The sequence below is a fragment of the Peromyscus californicus genome, unplaced genomic scaffold, assembly GCF_007827085.1.
Source record: "Peromyscus californicus insignis strain IS unplaced genomic scaffold, ASM782708v3 Scaffold_54__1_contigs__length_277627, whole genome shotgun sequence".
NCBI classification, from domain to species: domain Eukaryota; kingdom Metazoa; phylum Chordata; class Mammalia; order Rodentia; family Cricetidae; genus Peromyscus; species Peromyscus californicus.
Window position 1 is genome coordinate 144,752 of NW_026294567.1, and position 13,465 is coordinate 158,216.

Sequence of the window (13,465 nt, forward strand, 5' to 3'; positions counted from 1 at the left end):
GTTTGTTCCTTTGTCTCCACAGAATAGTATGGCATGTATTGTTTGTCACCTGTCTGTCTGTCTGTCTGTCTATCTATCTATCTATCTATCTATCTATCTATCTATCTATCATCTTCCCCTTCTCTCTAAATAAATACATTGTTTTTAAAGTACCCATGAGTAGATTTCCATATTCATCATATGAATGTTTATTTTTAAAATGACTGAATAAACAAATACTGTTTAAAATCATGGGAAAATCACCTTTGCTAGGAGATAATAGTTTTTAACCATAGCCAAAACAGAATCTGCCCCTTAACTTTATGGATATGAAACTCTCAATCCTTCCCTCATAAAAGGTGTGAATTTCTACTTTGTTTTAAAGGATCTATCATTTAATTTTCCCAGGTCCATCTGTTAGTTTGGTAGAACCATTGGCTTTGTGCCAGTGGTGGTTTGGATCTGCTGTGCCTGTATGAAGAAGATAGCACTGTGGTGTGAGGCTAGTGTTTGTACTCATGTCATAAAGATGTTGACAATTTAACTTAGATGGAAAATCACTCCAGGCTCAAAATTGTTGTAAATAGAGAGGGAGGAGCGAACTAATGTGAGAAAAGTGGCAAATTTTCATATCCCTTTCTCCTAGTTTGTTTGTCTTCTGTTTCTGGAGAAATAAAAGTGGTGTTGTCTTATTGGGTAGGACGGTTTCCCAATGCTTACACCAATCCTATCAATCTTGGTAGGCACACCTGCAAACCCAGAACTAAGATGCAAGGGAAGAAGTATCTTGAGTTGATGGAACTCTTACCTGTCCCCCATTACTCCATTTTCTCAGCACAAGAGATGATTATATACACACGCTCATTGGTCAATGCCAAGACATGCTAAGCATGTGTCAGTTAATGGCATCAGCTAAAAGAAATGTTTTCATCACAGTGATTTAACTACTTAGTAAAGAAGTAGCATTCCCTCTTCATTATGCAATTTGTGTTTCCTATATCCTCACAGGTCTAAATTTGAAGTTTCCTATCTGGGATCATCCACGTGATGAGTACTGCAATGCTGAGTCTCTTTATTGGAAGGTAATGTACACGATTCTAAAAAGTGGAGTAAATCATGGTTCTATGAAGGTTCAGATGGCCAAGGACCCATTTTCTATAACAGACCAAAACCATAGGTAGACAAGGAGAAACTCTTCAAATGCTGTTCTTTGGCAACTTGTGCTGTTTTACCTGTTGGGGAGCATCGGTAAGGACAGTGACTAGGCAAGGACAATGACAAGTGGTTTCTTCTAGTGTTATATTTCTCCTGAGGCCCAATGGATCAGGAATTTTATGGGATTTATCATGCACGTGCCCATTCCCAGTGTTACTGATTTCATCCTGGGCTATAAGACTCTTGTTCTAGGAGACATGATCATGCATTTGAACTCTTATGATACCCAGAGCTTTTAGGTCCCCTTCTCTGGCTGCTCATAGACTTCTTTTTCTTTAGTCTTACCTCTGTTTTTTGTTCATTTCCATTTCTGATGGCTGCCACCTTCTTCTGCCTTTGCTGTTCTTGAAGGATTCAAGGGTTTTTGCAGCTGAGATCCTCTCTCAACCCTATTACTGCCATTGGGAGGAATACCCAGAATGCTCTCCTCAGTCATTTTATTTCTGGTATCAGCTTGGGACACCAGGAACAAAGTAGGCTTCTTGGAAGTATTTCATATGTGGGGAACCAAGTGCTTGTTTTCCAAACACTGCACAGGAATGTCTCATTCCTTCATTAAAAACCCCTTTTCATCATATTGAGAAATAAAATATTACTGGGAAATGACATCGTTTGAATGGGAAGGAGGGAGGATCACCTGGCTTAAATACAGGAGCATGGAAACACACCTGGGAAGATCCTGCAGGGCTGGTTACAATGTTGGACTTGGGTTGGGGGTACACTCAGGGAAGCCACATGCCTAGCTGTTGAAAACTTCCTCAGAGGTGCCTCAGCAGATATACAATATACCTGTGAGGATGCTGTAATGAACTGCTGGAAGAGGTAAATTGAACAGTGCAACCCCCAGGAGAAAAATCCCTCAGGTTGAGTGTGGTTCCCTCCATTCTGCACTTAAGAGACCAAAACAAGATAGATTGCATGCCTCTGTGAGATACACATTGAGATTAACTGTTGAAAAAAGAAAAAGCAGTCAGGCAGTGGTGGTGCATGCCATTAATCCCAGCATGTGGGAAGCAGAGGCAGGTGAATTTCTGTAAGTTCCAGGTTAGCTTGGTCTACAAAGCAAGTTCCAGAACAACCATAGCTGTTACACAGAGAAACTCTGTCTCAAAAAAAATCAAAAAAAGAAAAAGAAAAGAAAAGGCAAAGGGGGAAAAGACAATAGCTGTGAACATGACTCAGTTGGCAGAATGATTCCTACCATGTAGGAAGCTCGGGGTTCAATCACCACCCACACTCGGCAAGTTCCCACTTCTTTAGTCCACACAGGAGGGACTGGAGAGTCCAGAGTTTGTTCAGCCAGGATATTTCTTCTAATCATAGAGCAGTTTCTATGCCTAGAGAGGAGAGGAGGTTTGGGTGCATCCTCTGGTACACTGTGATTTTCATTAATTACTTGATGTCTCACAAAGCAAGTTTACATTTTTGTTGAGTTCCTGTCTCTGTCAATGAACAAGGAAGGATGTGGGGCTTTTCATTTCACCAGCATCCTGACAGTCTAGAGTTCCAGCCCAACCTCTTGCTCCTCATTTGTTTTTGAATTCACTTCCTAAGTGTTTCAGGCTCTGTCATTTCAGTATTAGAGGAAGTTGAGGTTCCCAGCAGCAGCCATGCTCACAGAGTCCACACAGCAGTGTCTCTGTGAGAAACATGACCTCCTCCTGAACATCACTACTTCTTGAGTATACTGAACAAACTGCCTGATAGTGCTGAACCCAATCAAAGCAGAAGAATATAAAATATACTTCTATTCCACTTGGTAAGATAGAAAACCAAGTCTGAACTTAGGTTAATGTACAGGAATCTCAGGGATACTTGTGGAAATGAGGGATTACTTCCCTGTCACTCTGAGAGTCTGAATTGGGAACTGGAATCCACATAACAGTTCATATGAAAATAGAAGGATTAACTACATTAAGTCCATAGTACTGAAATTCTTTCCTATGAATATATTCTTTCTCCTCCATATATTAAAAACACATCAAAAATCATGCCATACATGCTAATTTGTGCCTTAAATTCCAGGACTCAGAAAGCATAGACAGGTAGACCTCTGTGAATTCAAAGTCAGCCTAGTCTACAGAGTAAAATTTAGGATAGTCTTGGCTGTAGAGTGAGATCCTGTCTCAAAATGAAAACAATAAAAAGAAGTTACCCAAAAAAAGGTGGGGCATAGTGATGTACACTTGTAATCCCAACACAATGGATGCAGAGGCATTTGGATGTCTGTAGGCCAGCACAGGCTACATGATGAGTTTCAGGACTACATACAGAGACCCTGTCTCAAACATCATCAACAATAAGAATGTTACCAGAAACTGCATAACACATGAACCTACACATGAGAATAGTTTGTGAATGTTTCAGTAAGGATCTAAGATCCAGGACACTAAAAATCTCCCTTCATTTTCATTTTATGTGTATGGGTGTTTTGCCTGAATGTATGTCTCTGCAGCACATCATTGCACTGCCCAAAGAGGTTGGAAGAGGGCAAAATGTCTTCTGGAACTGGAGTTAGAGAGGGCTGTGAACTACCTTTTGGTGAGTGGACTGCAACCTGGGTACTCTACAAGAGCAATCATACAGTGAAATTTGTATTAATGCATCTGAGTAGTAGGTCCCAGTAATTCATACATGGAATTACAACTTGCAGAATATTCCAAGGTCAGTATTTGTTGCTCTGTACATCAGCAGAGGTTACCATTTCTAATGGGAGCAGTGCATTCAGTAACTACTTGATAAATTAACATGTACATTTTGTGCACATGCACTTTCCAGGTATTTCTGGTTCCTACCTATGTGGAAAGATGCTGATGTCTATGTACCATCATTAATACAAGGCTAACATTTTTATTTTAAATATTGTGTTAATTTAGTTTTATATTCATATTTTTATTTTAAGTTCTTTGAGACAATTCTATTCCTGGAAGTGTGTCCTAAGTTCAGCCCAAGGCAAGGGCTGCAAGCATCAAGCATGAAGAATTTGCACAGACTTAATGTAAATAGTCATAGATCCCTTAAAGACCCATCTGTTAGAATATCTGTAAGAAAGATCTCTGAAATCTTTTTAGAATATAAATGTGAAGGTAACATAAAGGGCTGTAGTTGTTAGGGCACATCACTCAATAATATTAAAGCAAAGGGATGATAGCTGCATTAGCCCATTCTCTGATGATTTAGCCAAACTCCCGATGGTGTGTACTATGCACAGAAGGGAAATGTTAAGCAATAGAAGACACAAGTTGCATTTTACTAAAGAGTACACACTTAGAAAAAACTCTGTTAGAGCCAGAGACAACAGAAGTCATTATGTTTTGGGTACATCAGTTTTCTTTTCTAGGAAAATGTCTAAGCAGAGATAGTACATTTACGTACCTCACAATATTAAGGGCTTTAAGAGGCAGTGAACAAAAACAGAACCTGGGTCTTTCCTGCAAGCTTTGAGTGTCCTGGGATGATATTAGAGAAGATGGCTTGCTTAGTATGGTGGCTATGTGCTGTCCCTGCATCTCACTTCCAGCATCAGCAAGGTTCTAGAGTGATCAGGCAGATGACCTGAGCATCTCCATCCACATGAGTGTTTGTGAACTGTGCCAATTTTCTCTTGGCTTCTGAGGTCAGACTTGAGGGTTGTGAAACTAAGCTGTATCCTGTGCCACTCTAAATGAGCTTGAGGAGGCTGTCCCCTGGTTACCTGAAGGATGTAAAAGAAAGGAAAAAAGCTAGATGACCAATGAGACTCTCTTTTCTGTAGAGTGATGGGTTAGGGTTGTCATCCAGAGACTGATAGTCTCAAGACTACATTTTGAGAATCTGCTAGGCACAGTCTTATCTCCTTAAAAGCAAGGCAGGAATAGTATGTTCAGGACTTTCCTGGGTAAGCTCAGAAGCAGCATTCCTGGGAGAAGGCATAAATGATTCATAAGGAATTTTCCATCAACCCAATATCCTCAAATTGTACAAATATTAAAAGTGCCCCAAGTATGTAACAGGTGGAGATGTAAACCAAAGGTGGCATGGCAACCATGATGTGGCTCAGTTTTGCTGGATCTTTGTCAAGCAGCTGTGCTGGCTTTATAACTTCTGCCATTCCGTTCAGATATGGCTGTGCCAGCTAATCACATCTTCACTCACAGCCTCATAGCTGGAGTGAGCTCTGTTTACTCTCAAGGGGAAATGTTTATTACTACCTATGTGACTTCTCTTTGTTTTGAACTCACGAATCTCTAAAAGTCTGAGGATCTTCCCCCATGATGTTTACTTCAGAGGACTCATCGCTCCTACTCCCCATCATCCTGACCCAATTTCTTAGCATCATTTATTTCTCATCATACTGAGTATGGATCTGAAGCAAGGGAAGAGCCATTCCTGTACAGTGTTTTGAAAGTGAGCCTTCAACTCCCCATAGATAGTTTCTAATGAAGCAGAGAGCTAGATCTCTGACTTTGGAAGGAGGGTGTGCCAAAGAAGTTTCTGTGTGACCTCCCAGGGGGGTTTCTGATCTGGCACCTTGGTTTCAGATCAGTTTGGAGTGAAGTAGTTATCAGGGAGATAAAGGCTGTACTGTGGACATCAGCCGACTCCTCCCTGGACATTCTACTGTATCCTGGAGAGCCCTGGCATTCTATGTGATGTCACCAGTGTTGTGGTAACACCAACTGCCATTGGGGCATCTGTTCATTGCCTAAAGGTTTCACTTGCAGCCATGTTGGCAAGACTGAGCAGGCTCCTTGGGAGACGGAAGGGAGAACATAATGAGACTAGAGAGAGGCAGAAGGAAGCTGGACTTCATTCTCAGTGCCATACATCAAGAAATAAATGGTTCCGGGGAAAGCACAGTGAGTCCTGAACAAGGGATGGGGAGCTTCCTGAAGGAGGAAGGCTTCAGCTTGGTTTTTCAGATGGGACTCAAGATCTTGGAGCATTTTGGAAGTAATGGACCTATTACGCTTCTCTGAGTTCCTAAAAAGCAGACCTGGAGTTGAGGATTTCTGGTGGATAGTTTGGCAGAGAGCCAGGAATGGTCAAGCCTGCAGCTGCTCTGCTCAGGGCCCTCTGCTTTCACTTCGAGTGGGAAGGAAGCATAGAAGGGAGAATGAGGCTTCAGTTACAGCACTGAACTTCACCCTCAGTGGACATTGTTTGGTTGAGTAATACTTATAACAGGCAGAGTAAAGTCCCTTGGCCAAAGTTGGAGGTTCTCACATTTTACCTCATAGCCACTTGCACCAAGCATTGTTGCATTTCAGTGACCCCTAAGGTTCCTGAGTTCCTGCCCACTCACTAGCCAGTCATCTTTTCTCTACCTTGGGCGCAGGAATGGGCCATCACTCTTCCTGCAAGTGTTTGTTCTTGGTGTCTTAAGGCTCACCTGAGGATGTGCAGTCCTTAGGTATCTCCAGCCTGTCCTGTCACTAGGTGGTCACACCTTTGCTAACATCATGATGGATGGACTGTACTCTGCTGAAGTTTTGGAGAAATTTTCATCATTACCTATGTGACTTATTTTTGATCTGACAAGACACTCATAATCTCCCACCACTCACCCACAGTGTAACATCCCTGTTCATCTTTCCTGATATCTTCATTCACTTCATGGAACTTATCTTCCTCCCCCATCATCCTGAGCTGATTTCTTAGTATCCTTTACTTCTCATCTTATTGATTAGAGATCTTAAGGAAGGGAAGAGCCCATTCCTGGAGAGTGTTTGGAAAGAGAGTCTTCACCTCCACATGTTGAACTAGAGAAAATTTCTAATGAATCAGAGATCTCTTGATGCTGAAGGTGCTGAAGGCCTTCCCCTGTGTCTCAGGGAAGGTTATTGGAAAGGGAAGCTTGGCTTTTTAGTGAATTGAGGAAGAGATAGTTATCAAACAAGTGATGACAGTTGGCAGTGACTCTAACAGTCCCTCCTCTGAACATTCTATTGTCTCCTGGAGAGCCCTTGACAAGATCTGTGAATTCACCATGGTTGTGATAACACCATCTGTCCTAGGGGCATACATTAAGTGCTTATAGGGTTCACCAGAAGACATGTTGGCAAGATTGAGCACCCTGATTGACAGAGAGATCTGGCTTTCTAAGGAGGAGGTGAGGCTTGGGGTGGACATTCCAAAAATAGGGTTCAGTAGCTGGGTTCTTAAAAAGAGATAGGTCTATGCTGCTTCTCTGGATTCCTGAAAGGGTAGACTCAGTCAAGGATTTCTGATGGTTAGTTGGCAGAGAGCCAGGAGTTGTCAAGGCTGCAGCTGCTGTTCTGGGAGTTCCTTATTTCATTTTGAGTGGCAAAGAAAGCCAGCAGGAGTCACAGACTAAAGAGGTGTCAGGGTAAGGTGTTCCTACAGTTCATTGTCAGTGGATTCCTTTAGGTTCCATGGATATCTGATGTGAATACCAAGGAGGGAAACTCCCTATCCATGCACCAAGGTCTTAGACATTCAGTTACTTTTAGTCCTGGACACAGGTGAAAAGGGATTGGTGGTGCTAAGCACTAGGGACTTCAGGACTTTCTGTCTCACATCAGATATGAGCCGATATTTCCAGAGCTGCATGGCTGGGTAACATATGCCTTCCAGGGACAGTGGAGCTGCAGTAGGGGCTGGTGCACATATCTAGCCATAGTGACTGGGGACAGAGACATGGCTTATTAGCCCCAACTTGAGGACAGCTGTCCTGCTCTTTGGGTCTTCACTGGGTTCCATGCATTCCCACTTTCTCAGGCCTCTTGGGACTCAACATGATCTCTCCTGGCCCTGTGCCATACAACCATACAAATTCACTCATGTTTATCTTTATACAGGGACTACTGGAAAGGCATCAACTCCAACCTCCCTCACTGAGCAAGAACAGCAGATGAACAAGGTGGATAAACTGACCCTTCAGCTACAGATGATGACCAATGAAAGGAATGAACTCTCTATAATCCTGGCCAATTTCACCAACAATGATTTGAACAACAGGTAGTCATTATGTCCAGTTTTATGGTGACTATCTTGATCCTACTGAGTCAACCCCAGCAATCCTCAGGTCATTGGAGGCTGTGCCTTCAGGGTATCCTCATGCCCAAGCTAATTTTTCTGAGTGCATCTGAGAGGCAGAACAGAAGTCTAGTTGGGAGTGAGATGGGGATATAGGCTGCACCTCTTCCTCCTAATGAAAAGCAGAGCTTGTGGACCTGAATCACAGTCTGGGGATAAGGGCAGTAGTATGTGAGCTCTCACATGCATTTCAAGAGTCTTTGACAGGTGTTGACTTATGGGAGATGCTATGTGCTGTGAGTTTATGGTGATTCTTAGTTCTGGTGCTTGGGTGCTGGTGGCTTTTGGAAGCAGTAGGAGGGACCAGGTGCCACTTGGTCCATCTCAGTGTGTGCTTGAAGGCTGAACTTCATCACTGCTCCTCTCTGGTCTTGATCCTTATACTCTGAGACAATGCTACCTCCCTATATTTATTTGGCACCCTCAGTGTGTCTATGCGTGTGTGTGTGTGTGTGTGTGTGTGTGTGTGTGTGTGTGTGTGTGTGTATCCAGTCCTGGCAGTTGGAAGTCTCTGGCAGGGCATGTGGTTCTTCCTGTGTTAGGAAGTTTCCAGGCAATGTCAGTAACTCACTGTGAGCAACAGTGTTCATGGCCTGTGTGCTCATGTTGGCAGCCCATTGGAATCCACTGGAGACTTATAAATGTATCCTTAAGTTGGGTCTACTCCCTGAAAATACTGATTATGTGATCTGGGCATCCATGTAGCAATAGGAACCTGGGATCAAAAATCCCCATTCTGAAGACACGAACAACATTATCATAGATTTCTGGTGGCCCCAGACTTGTGACTCAGACTCCTGAGGACTTCTTAGAGAGCTAATCAATTCCTCCAGTCCCAGTGGTGGCACTCATGCAGCCCTGGCTCACTGTCTTAGCACCACCTGACTGCTGGTCTGAGGCCAGGACAGTGAGTTTAATAAACACCACATTGTCTTACTTTATAGGTGCCATAATGTGACATCAACTGTGCTGGGGTAGTTGAGGACACTGCCTGAATTCATATGGTCATTGGGTCCTATGTTCATGGGGTTCTTTGTTCCTGGGCCATGCCCTACCACAGGCTGAATTTTGAGCTGGAGATGTTGAATATGGAGCATAAAAAAGTGATGGTGGACCTGGAGAAATTCCCTAATGAGATTAGTGAGGCCTTGAACAAGTGCAAGGAGTTGACCGAGGAAACGGTCTCCTACAGGTGAGTAACTGACTTCACTGCGACCCCATTACTTGGGAGTGACTGCTTTTTACCCTGTTTTTGTCTTTGAACCAAAGTGAGGCCTTTTGTTCTAGCCTGTGTGCCCCATAGCAAGCAGTCTGCCTTGTACTCTTGACTTGGGCCTCTTGGACCAGTTTTGCTAAGAGGGAAGTGTCTGTGAGCCACTCCCATCATTGTCCTGCCAGCCTCAGAGGCCTCTAGATAGAAAAACTATTAGCACCATGATGGGGTATCAGGCATTTGTGTGTCTCTGGGGCTCTGGCAGGGGCTTACAGAGCTGGTTCCCATGGACCCATAGATGGAATATATTCCTATTGGGTCTTCTGTCCTCCATCAAGAATGTTTACCCTCTACCTACTGTTGTTTTCCCAATACCATGAACAGTTAAGCACATGTTGGGGGAGGCAAACCCTGCTCTCAGAAGTACATGGATCCCTTTCAGTTTCAGGGTTTTCAGAAACAGTCTGAGTCTTTCTGGAATTTGGCTCTTCTCTGGCTTTTGCCAGCTACTAGCTTATGCATGGCTACAGTGAACTCTAGTCTGGGCATGGGACCTTGCATGGAGGATGTGGGAGTGGCATATGGAGGCTGGATGGGGCTCACCTTGTTCTTTGTGGTGGTTCAGCATCCTTCACAGCCAGCTCCTGAGTGAGTGGACTCATCTGAAGGAAAAAGTGAGCATCTTGAGAGAGGAGAACCGAAAGCTGAGGGGGGAGCAGATTTCACTACAAGAGTCCTGTGAGGAGCTGAGGAGGCTCTGTGGGGAGGCCCATGAGAAGATCTATGACCTCTGGGCCAAGGAAAAGCAGGTAGGCTGAGGTATTGTGTGCAGGCTGCCCACCATCTTTAATCATACAGATGTGCATCCACATGCAACACACACACACACACACACACACACACACACACACACACACACACACACACACTCACACACACACACTCATGGGACCATCCACCCACTTATCCATCAGATCACCAACATCTCATCCAATTGTTGGTTTCTGTGATCATTCCTAAGTCTTTCTGGAGAGTTAGCCTCTTGTGAGATCACATGTTGGAAACAGCTTTGAAGGAGCAGTGCCCTGTGAAAATGCCAAAGGAGTGGTTCTCATTGTCACCCATTTTGTCTTCTCTCATATGTTACATCTCAACATCAGTTCCCCCTCCACCCCTCTTCCCACTCCTTCACCCCCAGACCCTCCTACCCCAGGTCCACTCCTTAATTTCCCTTCAAAAAGTAGCAGGCCTCCCATGCTTTTATTTAATTATTAAAATAATATTGAACCCCTGGCTTTGCAAATGCTTGTTACATGTTCTAACAATGAGCTATATCCCCAGTCTTTTAAAATCCTAATTAATGGTCACACCAAGTTGCACAGATTAACTTTGAACTCACAGTACAGTTCAGACTAGCCTTGAACATTCAGTTCTTCTGTCTCAGCCTCTGAGTAGCTAGGATGATGGGTGTGCATTACAGGCTCAAACCTAGTCTAAATACTTCAATTAAAACTAATACTTAAACCAAATGTCAAAAGTCAATGGATTATAAATTTGTGTTTTTAAGACATAGGTGCTAAATTATTAGTGATCTCAAGAACATCAGTGAAAATATAATTTAGATGTGTCATCATTAGTAGACAGGGAGCTTTAAAAAGAATAACATAATGGTTGCTTTTCAGGAATATTTCTTGGGAGTCACATAAATGCCAGGAAGTAAGCTTTACCTGGAACAAACAGATAAGATGTCTGTCCTGAAGGAACTGAGGCAGTTATTACCTTTCATGCATCTCATACATTACAGCTGCTTTTTGCTCTGGGCAACCAACCCTCCAGCTCTTCTTGTGTCTGAGACCTCCAATAGAAGAGGATTTTCCTGCAGGAGGCAGCATCCAAACCCTCCTATTGATTTGTCCCCGAAATTCAGTCTCCACAGGAAAGGCAATCTTACCTCCTGCCCATTATTCACAGCCTGCAACTCACTGCTATATATGAAAATGATTATATGCCATCAAATCATAGGAATTTCAGCACCTTGTTAATATTTTAGTGGAAGGAAATTTTAAGCTTTCCTTTCGGTAGATACTACATAGTTAATAACTATTTTAGAGTGTTATAACTATTAAACAATTTATTTTTATTTTTATTGAGTGAATATTTCATTTATTTTTTACTGAAAATAGATCATTCTCTCATACAATAGTTCCCAACCATAGTTTCCCCTCCCTCCACTCCTCCCAGTACCCACAAACCTCCCCTCTTCCTCAGATCTGCTCCCCCTTGGCTTCTTTTCAGAAAAGAACAGGCCTCCAAGAGATAACAGCCAAACATGACAAAACAAGATAAGACAAAACAAAAATAAGACAAGACAAAAGCCATCATATAGACTGGACAAAGCAATCCAATAGGAGGAAAGATGTCAGAGAGGAGGCAAAAGAATCAGAGACAAACCCACTCCTACTTTTAGGTGTCCTATCAAAACTCCAACATATACGCAGAGAAGCTGGTGCAGACACATGCACACTCCATGTTTGCTGCATCAGTCTGTGTGAGTTCATGTGAGCTCTGCTTAGATGATTCACTGGGCCATGTGACCTAATAGAGAGTTTCGATTTAGATTCCCACTTCCACACAATGACTGGCTGTGGGTCTCTGCACCCATCTGCTGCTAGAAGAAACCTCTCTAGAAGATGACAACTGGCAAGACACCAATCTATGAGTATAGCAGAATATCATTAAGAATATTAGCAATCATTTTATTGTTTTTTTTTAGTTACATTTGGTTCTACCCTAGGTCTGTGGGCTATTTGGTCTCCAATTCCTGACCTTGCTGGCAGTGTAGGGCATGGACTGCTTTTCCTTCCATGGGCCTCAAGTTAAACCAGACATTGTATGGCCACTCTGTCAAGTTCTGTGCCAACATAGCCCCAGAACATCTTGCAGGGAGGACAGACTATATGTTGAGGTTTTTGTGGCTTGGTTGGTGTCCATGTTTCTCTTTCTGTAGCCTGCAGAGTACCTTTCCAGGCCAAACAGAATAGAAGATAGGGGTGAGAGCTCCATGAAGGCAACAGCTTGATCTCTCCATGTATGTTCAATGAACTGTGTAGATGTTGCCCACAACAATGGTACCCCACTGTCAGTTTTCAGAGAGGAGCACTTTGTCCTAGCATCAATATGGGTTGTTTAGGGATCTCCACAGAATCCGCTTCCCAACAGTTCGACTGACTGCAATCCAGTCTCACCTGTAGCCTTGCCTGGCTACAGAAGATGGTCAGTTCAGACTCTGTATGCTCCATTACTAGGAATACTCACTAGGATCACCCATGTAGGTTGCAGGAAGTTTTCTCTGCACTAGCTTTCCACAACACGCTCTAAAGGCCCCCAACTCCAGCTGTCTCTCCCCATACTCCCTCCCTCTATCCCTTCCCCCTAATACATGATCCCTTCTAATCCTGCCCCCACTAACTCCAAGTCCCCCTGAAAAATATGTTCTATTTTTCCTTCCCAGGGAGACCCATGTGTTTCCTCTAGAGACATCTCTTCATCTAACTACTTTGTATCTGTGGAATGTAGCTTGATTATCCTTTACCTAACAACTGATAATATACTTACAAGTGAATACAAATTATACTTGTCTTTCTGGGTCTAGGTTATCTCCCATAGGATGTTTATTTCTAGTTCCACCCATTTGCTTGCAATGCCAGTTGGATGTCATTTTTTAAACACCTGGGTAATACTCCCTTGTGTAAATGTACTACATGTTCTTTATTCATTCGTCCATTGAGGGACATCTAGGTTGATTCCAGTTTGAAGTTATTATGAATAAAGCCACAATGAACATATTTGAGCAAGTGTCCTTGTGGTAGGATAGAGCATCCTTTGGTTACATGTCCAAGAATGGTATACCTGGGTCTTGAGGTAGATCAATTCCCAATTTTCTGAGGAGCCACCATATTGATTCCACCGAGGCTGTACAAGTTTGTAGTCCCACCAGAAATGGAGGAGTGTTCCCCACTG

At 43.1% G+C, this 13,465-nt stretch overlaps 1 protein-coding gene across 2 annotated transcripts in view; it reads left to right on the forward strand.

Annotated features, from left to right (window-relative positions):
- LOC128095956 (disks large homolog 5-like) overlaps positions 1-13,465 on the forward strand; it is a 47,694-nt gene that overhangs the window by 30,766 nt on the left and 3,463 nt on the right. For both annotated transcript variants that reach the window (XM_052714941.1, XM_052714942.1), the window contains 5 exons: positions 988-1,061; positions 3,650-3,735; positions 7,995-8,154; positions 9,293-9,424; positions 10,071-10,254. In XM_052714941.1, the coding sequence (XP_052570901.1) occupies positions 1,027-1,061; positions 3,650-3,735; positions 7,995-8,154; positions 9,293-9,424; positions 10,071-10,254 (597 nt within the window). In that variant the 5' untranslated portion in view covers positions 988-1,026. The remainder of the gene's footprint in view (positions 1-987; positions 1,062-3,649; positions 3,736-7,994; positions 8,155-9,292; positions 9,425-10,070; positions 10,255-13,465) is intronic.